An 11182-nucleotide genomic window follows, 5' to 3' on the forward strand; every position below is an offset into this window, starting at 1 on the left:
CTATCAGAGAAAGAAGAAGAAGAGCTATCAGAGAAAGAAGAAGAAGAGCTAGGCGCCTGTTGTATCTGGGGATGATAGGAGAGTTGCATTCTCCTTCCTTCATTGGAAGCTCTTCTTTCTTCTTCTTTTTCTTTATCTTCATCTATCTTAGGAGAGTTCATTTCTTGGCTTTCTTCTTCTTCTATGGAATCGTCACGTTCTTCTTCTCCTCCTCTGTCTTCTTGTCTATCCCTCCTTTCGTGGATCGACATGTCTTCTTCGATCTCTTGTTGTTCTATGGTATCTCTCTTCTTCTCCTTTTTCTTCTTCTTTCTCTTTTTCTTCTTCTTGTCTCCGTGGTCTTCAGATGATAGGCTAGTTGAAGAAGAGGATGTGAGAGACTGATCTTCTCTGACAATGTGTCTTTCTCCCTGGACGACATCTATCTCTTCATTTCCTTGAATTCTACGTAACATGGAGGTATAAGCGTCTCTCAACTCACGCCAGTCAAGTTTCTCAAGAGCTTCTTTGCTTCGAAGATTCGGGTGTATATACACCGCGTTCTCACGGTTCGATAAAATACTTCGTAATGTCGATGTACCCATTTCACATATATCCCATGCAACTAGACTCAATTCTTCACAAGACATTCCTTCCACCTCAGCACGGTCAAGAATACCGATTTCTTCTTCTCCTTTCTCTTTTTCTCTTCGATTCTCATTCTCTTCTTCTTTCTTTCTCGTTTCCTCTCTCCTTTCTTCTTCATCTTCAATGCGAAAGAGGCGTTCATCTCCACTCAGATCGACAATGTCAACTTCTTCTTCTTCTTCGCTGTTGTCTTCTTCTCTTGGCTCATTTTCTTGTCCTTCTTTAAGAGATGAAGAAGAAGAGCTTTTCTCTTCTCGAGAATTCTTGAAGACCTTCGTTTTGACACCGTACACACCGCGGCTCATAGAAAGGGACAGCCGACTAAGCTGTCTTTCATCCAAGACGCCTGACCCCGCTGGGAGGTTAAGCTGAGAGAGCTCATCTTCTATTCTCCACCTAGAATTTGTCTTTATCTTCTTCTCTTTCTCATTCTTCTTCGCTATCATCGTGTCACTCTTCTTTATCCGATCATGAGGTCTCTCGAGAGAAGGAAGACCTAAGCTGCCTTCTTCTCCTTCTCTTAGCTCCTCTCTTCTCCCTAATGCATTCCTTTCTTCTCTTGCAAACCCTTCTCCTTCTTCCCTTCCTCTTTTTTCCCCTTCAAAATCTTCTCCTTCTTTATCTCTGCCCCATTTCTCGATATCTCCATCTGTACTCTCTTGCTCCTTGCGTTTCTGTCCTACTTCAGAAGAACCGTTCTCTTCATCCTTCTCGTTCCCATCCTCCAAAGAAGAAGATCCCCCAGACATTTCTTCTCTCTTTCTCATCTCTCGTTGCACTTGCTCTATGTAAGCTAGTCTACGCTTCTGCCATTGAGAGATGCGATTCAAAATAATGCGATCTTTTGCGGTGTATGTACACTGCTCCATCCGTGCGAGGCCTATACCAACAAGATCTCTCAATTGATCTGTGCTGTATGCATTAGGCGTGTTTAAGAAGTCATCGAAAGGAAGAGCTGCAATGAAAGGAGAAAGCTTATCTAAAAGCTCTACAAGTTCATATCGAGGAATGTCTTGTAGGGAAAGTACTTCTTTCCGAGATGCTAAAACTTCTTTCAGTGGGATGACAGGAGTAGAAGAAGAAAGAGAAGAAAAAGAATCCTCTTCTTCTTCTTTTTCTTCTTCTTCTTCCCTTATTCTCTCCCATAAGGTTTTCTCATCTCTGACGTGAGAGGAAGAAGAGGAAGATCCTACATGAGAGGTTTCTTTTCCTTGAGAAGATGGAGTAGATGACGCCCATGGTGAGTCTTCTTCAGGTGTACGTACACCTGGGAAAGAAGAAGAGGAGGACAAAGATGCTGATTCGCCCCCAGCTTCTTCTTCTTTATCTATCTTTTCCGCTTGTTGAAGAAGAAGCTTCAGAACCAGTCTCAACTGAGAAGTAGTATAGATTGATAAGTCATCGAAAAGAGAATCTGAGATTGTAGTGGTAGGTAAAGGATTGATATCTCCCATCCTATCAGCATCCTCTTCTCTATTCTCTTCTTCTTCCTTCTCCTCCTTCGTTTCTTCTTTTTCTCCTTCTTCTTTCTTTTCTTCTTCTTGTTCCCCTTCTTTTATGGGTTGTCTTTCATCTTTGGAAAGTATCCCAGCATCTCTTTCTCTACTTTCTCCCGCTGTTTCTTCGACCTCCCCGCTTTCATTGTGAACGGCTTGAAGATGGGGTGGACGTAGTACACCCCGTTGATCGTCCACATGAGAAGAGTAAGTCTGAGGAGTTAGAGACTTATGAATTTCTCGTATGAAAAGTGCATGCACTGAAGGAAATAAATGAGGAAGGTTCTCTCGGAAATCACTTATCAAACTTTCTATATAAGCACGAGGTAATTCTTCTATTCTCTTCAAAAGGAAAGAGACATCGACGTCTTCTTCTTCTCCTCCTTCTCTTTCTTCTTCTTCTTCTTTTTCTCCCTGAACTCCATGAAGGTGATCCACACGAGAAGCAGATGAAAAGACAGCTGGTCTTTCCTCTTCTCTTTCTTCTTCTTCTCTAGTCTCCTCTTTCAGAGCAAGACATGTCTTCCTAACACTGACTTCGAATGGAGAAAAAAAGGAAGCAGACCGCCTGGAGCATCTGAACGAAGAGAGGGAGGAAGAAGAAGAAGGAGAAGAAGAAGAAGAGACGACTGAGGAGGAGAGGTAAGGAATGACGGGCGCGAAAAAGCGAAAAGAAGAGACTTGACACGAAAGAGATGAAGATTTTCGAGAAGGAAAGAAAGAATGACTACACACAGTAGAAAAGAGACCTCCGCACGTAGGATGAGAAAGAGAAGAAGATAGGGACAGGAAAGGGTCGTGAGAAGATTTTCCGGTAGAGGGAGGAGAAGAAGATGAAGAGCAAGAAGGAGGAAGAGAAGAGAAACTGTTCTTCTTTGCCTTCCTGAGTGAACAGGGAGAAGAAGAAGAAAAATGAGGAGGAGAAAAGATGAAGGGCTCAAAGAAGAAAGCAAGAAGGAAGGGACGAGAATGAAGAGAAGAAGAGAATGAAGAGAAATGCGACTGAGGAGAAGACGGAGAAGAGGAAGAAGAGGGCGAGAAAGAACGAATTCGAGAGAGAAGGAGAGATGGCGTAACGAAGCTAAGAGATGCGAGAGAGGAGGAGAAAGAGCCTGATACTGCTGTCGCTGCTGCTATTCTTCTTTCTGGTGTATGTACACTCGAGAATCGAGGTGCTAAGTCGGGAAGATTCTTGCCTGTAGAGGAAGAAGTTACAGAGAGAGGAGTGCAAAGAGATAGAGAGGGACTTCCAGAAGACCTCGATGGCGAGAAGAAGGAAGAGGGGAGAGAAGAGAGAGGCGGGAGAGAAGAATGCTCGTAATGAGAAAGAAGAGAAGAGGAAGGAAGCAAGGAAGACGAAGAAGAGAAGAGAGAATCGGGTAAAGGCGATAAAGAGAGCGAAGGGTATTCTCCTCCCTCTCGAGAAAGAGAAAAAGAAGAAGAAGAAAGAAGACTGAATCGTAGAGCTGAAGAAGGTTTCGATACCAGATGAAAGGCGTGAGTACCTTGGATAGATCTGTAAGAGAAAGAAAGAAGAAGAAGCAGAAGAGGAGATACTCGAGATGTGAGGGCGCTCATTTTACATGAAAAGTAGATCCAAAACAGTAAAGAGCGAAAGAGAAGAAAAGAGAGAGAAAGAAAGACGTCCAGTCATTTCCCAAGAGGAACATGCAAAATTTGATCTAGTTCTTTCCCCGAGATAAGAGGACATGAGGAAGAAGATGAAAAGGAAGAATGGGTCTTTTCTTTCTTTCTTTCTTCTGTAGTCTCTCGGATGAAGAAAGCAAAGACGGAGAAGGGTGAATAAAGGAGAAAAAGAAAGAGAAGAGCTTGAATGGTCTATAGTCATTGTCCTGAGAGAATAGGACGAGAACTTCTTCTCATATCTTTCTTCGATCCCCTTCTCGTTGTTGAGCCTATAGAAGAAGAAGAGAAGAAAGTTGGCATGCAGACGGTGCGAGGAAGAAAAAGAATGGCTAGAGAAGGATGTAGGGACACTCCGAGACAAGATCAATACCCTTGAAACTTCAGCTATTGGCTGAAAGGAAATACACATGGAGCCACAAGTCTATACACAGGGAGAGAGAAAGAGAAAGCTTTCTATACATTGAGATAAAATACATATGTGTATCTAGATATAGATAGCTCTCTGTAGATCTACACTGAGACACTATCGTGAATGTGTGTGAAATATATCAAGGAGAAAGTAGAGAGAAACTTCACTAGGTTGTTGTCGACTCGACAGAAGAAAGCGGAAGCTTTTCTCAACAGCTTTTTCTAAAACGAAAGATGAAAGATTAGACTTCTAGGGAGTCTTGGGGGGGGTAGGAGAAGAACTGAAAAATGAAGGTGTTGGACTAAGTGAGTAGTTGATCAATCTTGAAGAGAGGTGTGAATCGCATTTTGATAAAGACATTCATTCACTCCTTCCGTCACATCTTTGACAACGATCTGCAAAGAAAACGAAGAGAATTCGCAGATTTTAACTGAGAATAATGTTGACGCAAGAGAGCAGCAATTAAAACAGTTGGGCGGTGAGACATGCTGGGAGAAAAGAAAGACATGGGGCTGGGCTGAATGTCCATCGAGATCGAGAGAGTTCTATCGATAGAAGAAGAGGCTGTGTGACACGTTTTGCACACTACGATTCTCCAAGTTGAAAGAAAAAAGAAAAGCAGGGAACGTGGAACAAAAGAAAATGACAGCCGAACTTGTGTATTGCATCGTGCGCAAACCGAGAAGAAGACAAGAGGTGCAAGTAAGAAGTACAGAGGAGCGTCGAGCTTGTATTACGTCTTGCTACGAATCCAGCCAGTCACTAAAACTATCCAAAGAGATGTAGTCCGTTAGGGGTTAGCCACAGAAAACAGAAACTTGAGAAGGCATAGCTTGAAGAGACTCCCTAGGAAGGCTTTAAGTTTTTCAACGGTAACGGAATGAATGAGAATCATAGCAAAGAGGTCTAGTGGGAGATGTCTGGGAGGAAAGCCGGAAGAATCGGTTGGCGAGGGGACTGCATGCAGCAGCAGTATCTTTAGCTTTCATGACCCATCGAGACAAGAGGGGAGAGACTTCACTTCCCCTGCCCGCACCGGCGTAGTGTTGGGTACCCCGCTCTCCTACTGTTTACTAGGTATGCACATGTCTACTATGAATGAGAACGATGTGGTGTTTTTCTTTCTTCCTCTCCGGCCAGCATCGGTGTTCCTGGCTTAGGGCAAGCGTCCGTAGGAAGAGTTGCTTTGCCCAGTAACGACAGCTCTGTCTGGGGAGGAGGTGGACAGCGTGCGCTAAAGGAGTAGACGCCTTGGGGAATGAGACGGCTCTATCATTGACTCTTTCATGTGGATTCCACGAGTGGTGACCCTTGCTGTAGAAGTCTACAACTCCTACGAAACTCCGGTCCGGTTTTAGGACTTAACCGTGCCGGTTCTCTGTAAGGATAAGTTTCTACCGGACTATAGAAAAATGTTTTGCTTGTTCCGGTGGAATACGTCACGGAGAGATAAGGGGGAGGTGTACAGGAAATCGTCATGCTCTGACGTCTAGATCCGTAGCACTACACCGTGTAAGGCAGCAAAAACGAAGAAGCTCATGTAGCTATCCTTCGCACGGCCAATCTGGTCTGGTCTGCCTACCTGGGCACCGGGGCCATTGCAACGAATGGCCCTGCCCGGCACGTGCAGTCGTGGCTGTTCCTTCCCTGCTGGTGCGCATGCTGTAGACAGCAACCGACCGATGAACTCTTCAAAGTCCTCCCTTTCCCCGTACTCTACAGGTGCCCACCATTTTTGACGGTAGAACCAGCCCTCAAGATAGGGGAGACCGCTCAGGCTAAGTAAGTCCGTTTCTTTCTTTGTTTGTGGAAGGCTTCACACACTAACCCACTTGTAGCAGTGTGGCCCCGGCTCCAGTCTGGTCTGCGACTAAAACGGTCTCGTCCCACTACAAATCCAGACGGAAGCAGGGAAGCTATCATGCGGCATCCCGATGGCTGGCGTGAACCATGATAAGAAGAAGAAGCCCTGTAACCTAATGAGTGGAACCACCAGTGTAACGATCTGACGAGAAAAAGAAAAGCGTGCTCAACAAGTGTAGGGGGCCTCTACGGGTTGCCATAGTCGGGTGCTGGCAGGAAGACCGAAACTGGCCTTAATGAAAGGCCAGTCATTTCACTCGTTAAGAAAAGTGCTGAACGAAGGATGCTGGTACGTCGACACTGTTGCAATGTCCTAACCGGCGGCTTATCCGGCAATTCTGACCCGGCTATGATCGTGGATCTTTCGCCAAGGCACCTTCAAGGGCTGTTTATGCTTGGTGGGAGCGCGGATCACGATGCTTCTCTCTGCGGAGTTATTACCAGTTTCCGGCGAATCTTGGTCGCAGTGGCGTGGCCGCGTGGGTTGAGTGAGTTCGGGCGGAAGTTCGATTTTTCCGGAGCGTGTAACGGACCTCGCGTCGTTGCGCCTTTATATTGTCAGCAGCAGTGGGATCTAGTGAAGCAGTTCTTGCCTCGTTTCTGCAGTCAAACGCATCGATTACAGTAAAGCGAATTCATTCCTGATGTTCTCTTTACGACTGCTTTGCTCGGCATCAGTCTGAGTTGCGGTAGTGTCATTCCTGCTGTACGGATTCTCTTCTTTCTTTGGCCACTGCTCGGGACGTGACGCAGAAGGCAACTCGCCTCAAGTCGTTTTTCGAAGGTTGTCTCTTCTTCGCATCACACAAAAAAGGGGTGACGCTTGCATTCTTCCTCTCCTCTCCTCTTAAGCCTCTCCAGTAGCCTGCCGGAGGAGTTTTTCGCGAAGACGCCGGCATCAAGGCAGTAATGCACACCAGGAAAAGGAATGTCCGATGGTGCTGGTCTCTTTGCCACCACTGTCTTTCCGACGGGGTGCTAACATGCTTCCAGCACTCCCTTCGGTTGAGCGTAGTTTCTTAGCATGCAACAGTCCTGCTGGCGCCCCGCAGTAAATCTGGCTTCGAACGCTTCTTTGCTGCGGGCCTGTCAGGCAGCCTCGCGAAGCAGCAGCGCTAGCCATAGCGTGGATACTTGAAGAAGCTCAACAGTCATCCCACTATGGTCGCGAACACTCGAAATACTCCCTGCGAGAGACGGTATAGCAAGAAGTCTGCGGGAGTCAAAACAGGCGTAGCACAGGCAGTCTGCCCCCTCAGTCTGTACTGTTCCGAAGACCCGTTGTTTGCTGTCGGCTTCCTTCGGAGCAGCAGAGATTACAGTTTCTCTATCCCAAGTGTGATCATTGCTCTCAGTTGCCTAGGTACCCCAACCTGGCTTGTATTTCACGGCGTGCTCAGGACGTTCAGCTCCAGCTGTGCCGGCGCGCTGTATCCCAAGAAGTCGTGTATCAACAACGACAGACTCACAGTTGCTACACCAACCACGGCAACAGGCTGCCGCCAGCGATCTGTGGTGTAAAGCTGCCTTGTCTCTGCGTATGGTGCGAAACCCGAAACAGCGAACACTTTCCTGTTGTGAATCTTAAACACTCTTCTTCGCCGCGTCTATTTTCATGTGGCGACCCGGATTGAACGATTTCACTACATGTCAGTTGCTCGCGACGCAACTTTTAGAAACCTTATTCCCTGAATGTATCCGTCCATCTTCCAGTTTCAAGAGCTTTGGAGAAGGAACTCCTGTCATCTCACCACCATGTTGGATCCACGCCTCATTGCCGCGATCATCAGCTGGATCCTAGGTACGGTTCTTACTGCCACTGCGACTCCTCCCATCATTCTCCGAAGTCATCCGTTCAACAGTTACCGCTATCCCTTTCCTCCATGTACACCGATTCCTCTCAAAAAAAGCAGAGGGATGCTCGTTTCTTCACCAGTAAACGGGTCAGAGGTAACCACGTAGGTCACGTGGCTTGGCTTCAACTGCACCACTTGTTGCTTTAGAGAGGCAGATGGTCCCGTCGTGAGGCGCACGCCGGACGAGCGTCCTCACGACGATGCAAGCTTCCACAGTTTTGTGTGCAATTACTTTTGCTTGGATCTGCGTACTCCCGCAGTCTTTGTGGCAACTCTGCTTTGGCCGCTGCCGATCCTGGTTCTCCTGGGCATGGCGGAGACGGTGCTCCTGGGACTGCACATCGTGGAAAATGCGACGAACTCCGACCCATCGAAGCGGATCTGCACGTTCGTCACCGCGGCGATGGACCTGAATATGGCATACTTCCAGTTGATTCTGGGAGTTACCATGACAGTCGCGGCTGGCGACGCTGCCTACGCGGACGCTATCAACTGGGATGTTTTGATGGCGTCTTCCTGTTTAGTATTGATTTCTATAGTTGGCTGGATTTACGCTGGTCTTGCGAGCAAAAGGGCCCTGCAGAGACCAGTGCCGTTGAAAGTGGAAGCGCAATGCAGCGCACGACACAGTACTTCAGATGCTCTTGCCTCCAGCACTTGTGCGGACACTGTTTCATCATGACAAAGGCCGAGAGTGCGCCGGCTGTCTACCCACAAAGACTTGACTTCGCGGTATCGTCGCATTTGCATGCTCTTCTGACATTTCGGAATGAGCTTCGCACCGTTAGACTACGGCGAGCACTGATTCCTGTTAAGCTATTGCCGCATCTCGGCCGCGGAACATGAACGTTGTGCCATGTGTCCTTTGTCTCTGTAGCATTTTGTCACTTAACTGGCAAGGCCAGGATGATTGGCCGACTCTGTGTATGTTCTGATTTTCACTGAAAGCAAGCATCGACGTAGGCCAGTCGAGAGACTCTACGAGTCGCGAGAGTACAGCCATCTGAATCAAGTGGCTCTGTAGCGAGCACTGATGTTAAGCTCGTAGCATCTCAGCTGCAAAGTAGCAAGGGCACTAGTCCACCTCGGGTGACGCAAACTGATGAGAGAGCTCGGTCTCTCTAACGTGCAGACAGCGCGACAGATTTCAAACACTGTGGCCACGAAGACGCGCGAATACCTTACAGGTGTGGACGTGATTCGAGAATGCCCCCCGGTTCTTCCGAACACGGTTGTCACTTAAGGACTTACAGTCCAAGGAGAGGCTGCTCACTCGTATCCGGTTGAGCTGTAGCTAGCCTCGAGACGGGCTCACAGCTGACCACTTGGTTCAGCTGGTACGACCGACTGTCGTGGCGTGTGATTGCTTGCCTACAGTATCCGAGTAAAACGCTACCCTGTCTCCGGCCGATCTGCGCCCTACTATCGCTTGGTACTGTTACATTTCACTAGAGCTGTGCTTCGCGACGCAGCTGTGCACGGCCGCCCACGGGACAGGGTTGACGCACACAACGACTAGGGACTTCCCCGACAGTGCTGGACACCATCTGTGGGGCGCTCCTCTGAGTGCGCCTCCTCGTTGCCGCGTAACGGACCGAGAAAACGGCAGACTGTGTTTTGAGCTTGAAGGTATCATGCTGGAGTCTACAGCTGCACAAACTAATCACCACGAGAAAAGCCCACACCGCCGTTGGCTGTCTGTTGGTCTCTCCCAGTCCAGCCCCTGCTGTCACAAAACGACTACGATCTGTCTACATATCCAGCGTGCCTTGTACCGCAGTGGACAGAGGAAAGGCGATGAGGAATCCTTTTTCTGTTTCTATCCGTTACTGCAACTGATGGGACAAGGAGGGATTTTCAGCGGGTTTGTACCAACATACGTTCGATGGGAAACATACTGAGTGAGCTGCACCCCTGGCGGTCTGCGCTGGTTCCACCCAGAGAGACATTCAGGGGTGCTCAGCCTGCATCTGCCTGCCTCTTAGCTGGTTCTTCCAGCCAGGTATCTCTTCGGGCTGCCTCGGGTGATGAGGGGGGAGTGAAGCTTCTTTCCTGGAAGAGCAGGCTTGCAGCACGTCTGTCTCCTTTCTTGTGCTAGCGGTAACCTGCTTAATGCGGGTGATGCACGAAAGAGACCTGTGTTGGTGTCAGGGGAGCAAGGCGAGGCAAGAGTTTGTGGCCGGACAGCTCCTTTTCTTTGGTAGGCCCCCCGGCAAGTGAGAAGATTGGTGCCTTATTCTTGATTGATAGGGCCACTGCAGCGCCGTGGGTGCCTCGTAGCACTGTTCACCGCAGAAGTAAACAGCAAGAAAAAAGTATATCTGCTGTGCTTGGAACCCGGGGTTGCCACCGGGCTGCGGTAATCCTCACGCCGGGAAGAAGCGCAGCAAAAGGCTGGGGGGCCCCAGAGAATCTATGGGGCTGCGGCCTACTTGTGAGAGAACAAGGTCTACAAGCACCCTACGACGCGGTCGATGTACCTCGGGCTTTACGGATTTGGGTCTGCTGGTAGTGGTTGAGGTCTGTAAGCCTGGGCTGAAAACTTGTTAGGTGCCTGCAGGGAAGCCGGGAGCTGCTGCCGGGTTTGTGTTGGTGTCCACCAGAAGCGACTCGTAGTGGCATGGAAAGCGGTGTTCGCCAGAAAAGAAGCGAGGCTTTCATTTGTCTCGCTAGATACCTTGACGGTGGCCGTTCACTATCCTAGTTTTCTGTTGCAGGAGAACACGCCCTCTTCTTGAAAAAACTTGAAGACCCGCCCGCTGGCAACGTTACTACTACAATGGAAGACAGCTCCATTACCGGAGATGCGCCCACGGCGCAACAAAAGCAAGCAACTGATTCAGTACGCCAATGGCATCCGGGCTCTCTCGTTTAACAGACAAAATTGTATCCGGCCCATCACCTTCTCCTCTACCTTTGACTCAATCCGGTCGTCATCTCGGCATCTGCTGCAAGAGCGGTCTTCAAGCTGGTGCCTTCCCGGAGAAGTTCCGCAGTTTCTTTGGATTGTTTAACACATAGGGAATAGCTTGTGCAGAAGGCTGTACTTGAGAAGCCTGCCTCTTGTTTGTGTGTCTCTAGAGAAAAAGGAGTAACACAGGAAAGACTGGAATACCCCTCACCGGGCTGTAATGTTGCGAGCAGCGCAAAACGTGTCCACGCTTCACAACCGTACGCAGCCTATCGAAGATACGCATTGACATGCGCAACTATCTTCTTTCATGGAGTTGTTATGCTAGATCATCAGAAGTATAGGGAAAATACGGGCACCGAGGATCGAACTC

The 11182-nt window shown here is 48.5% G+C and overlaps 2 protein-coding genes across 2 annotated transcripts in view; one reads left to right on the forward strand and one right to left on the reverse strand.

Annotated features, from left to right (window-relative positions):
* CSUI_003215 (dead deah box helicase domain-containing protein) lies at positions 1 to 3701 on the reverse strand (the record flags this gene model as incomplete). The annotated part of the gene is made up of 1 exon (XM_068063413.1): positions 1 to 3701. A coding segment is annotated over one exon (3701 nt), but the record flags the coding sequence as incomplete, so codon positions are not given.
* A 6294-nt stretch (positions 3702 to 9995) lies between these two features.
* Positions 9996 to 11182, forward strand: part of CSUI_003216 (short chain dehydrogenase reductase family protein) — a gene marked incomplete at its 3' end in the record, with an annotated part of 2768 nt that continues 1581 nt past the window's right edge. The window contains exons 1-2 of the mRNA XM_068063414.1: positions 9996 to 10098; positions 10616 to 10740. Coding sequence (XP_067924610.1) covers positions 10011 to 10098; positions 10616 to 10740 — 213 coding nt within the window. The 5' untranslated portion in view covers positions 9996 to 10010. The remainder of the gene's footprint in view (positions 10099 to 10615; positions 10741 to 11182) is intronic.

The sequence above is a fragment of the Cystoisospora suis genome, assembly GCF_002600585.1.
Source record: "Cystoisospora suis strain Wien I chromosome Unknown contig_1408, whole genome shotgun sequence".
NCBI lineage: Eukaryota > Apicomplexa > Conoidasida > Eucoccidiorida > Sarcocystidae > Cystoisospora > Cystoisospora suis.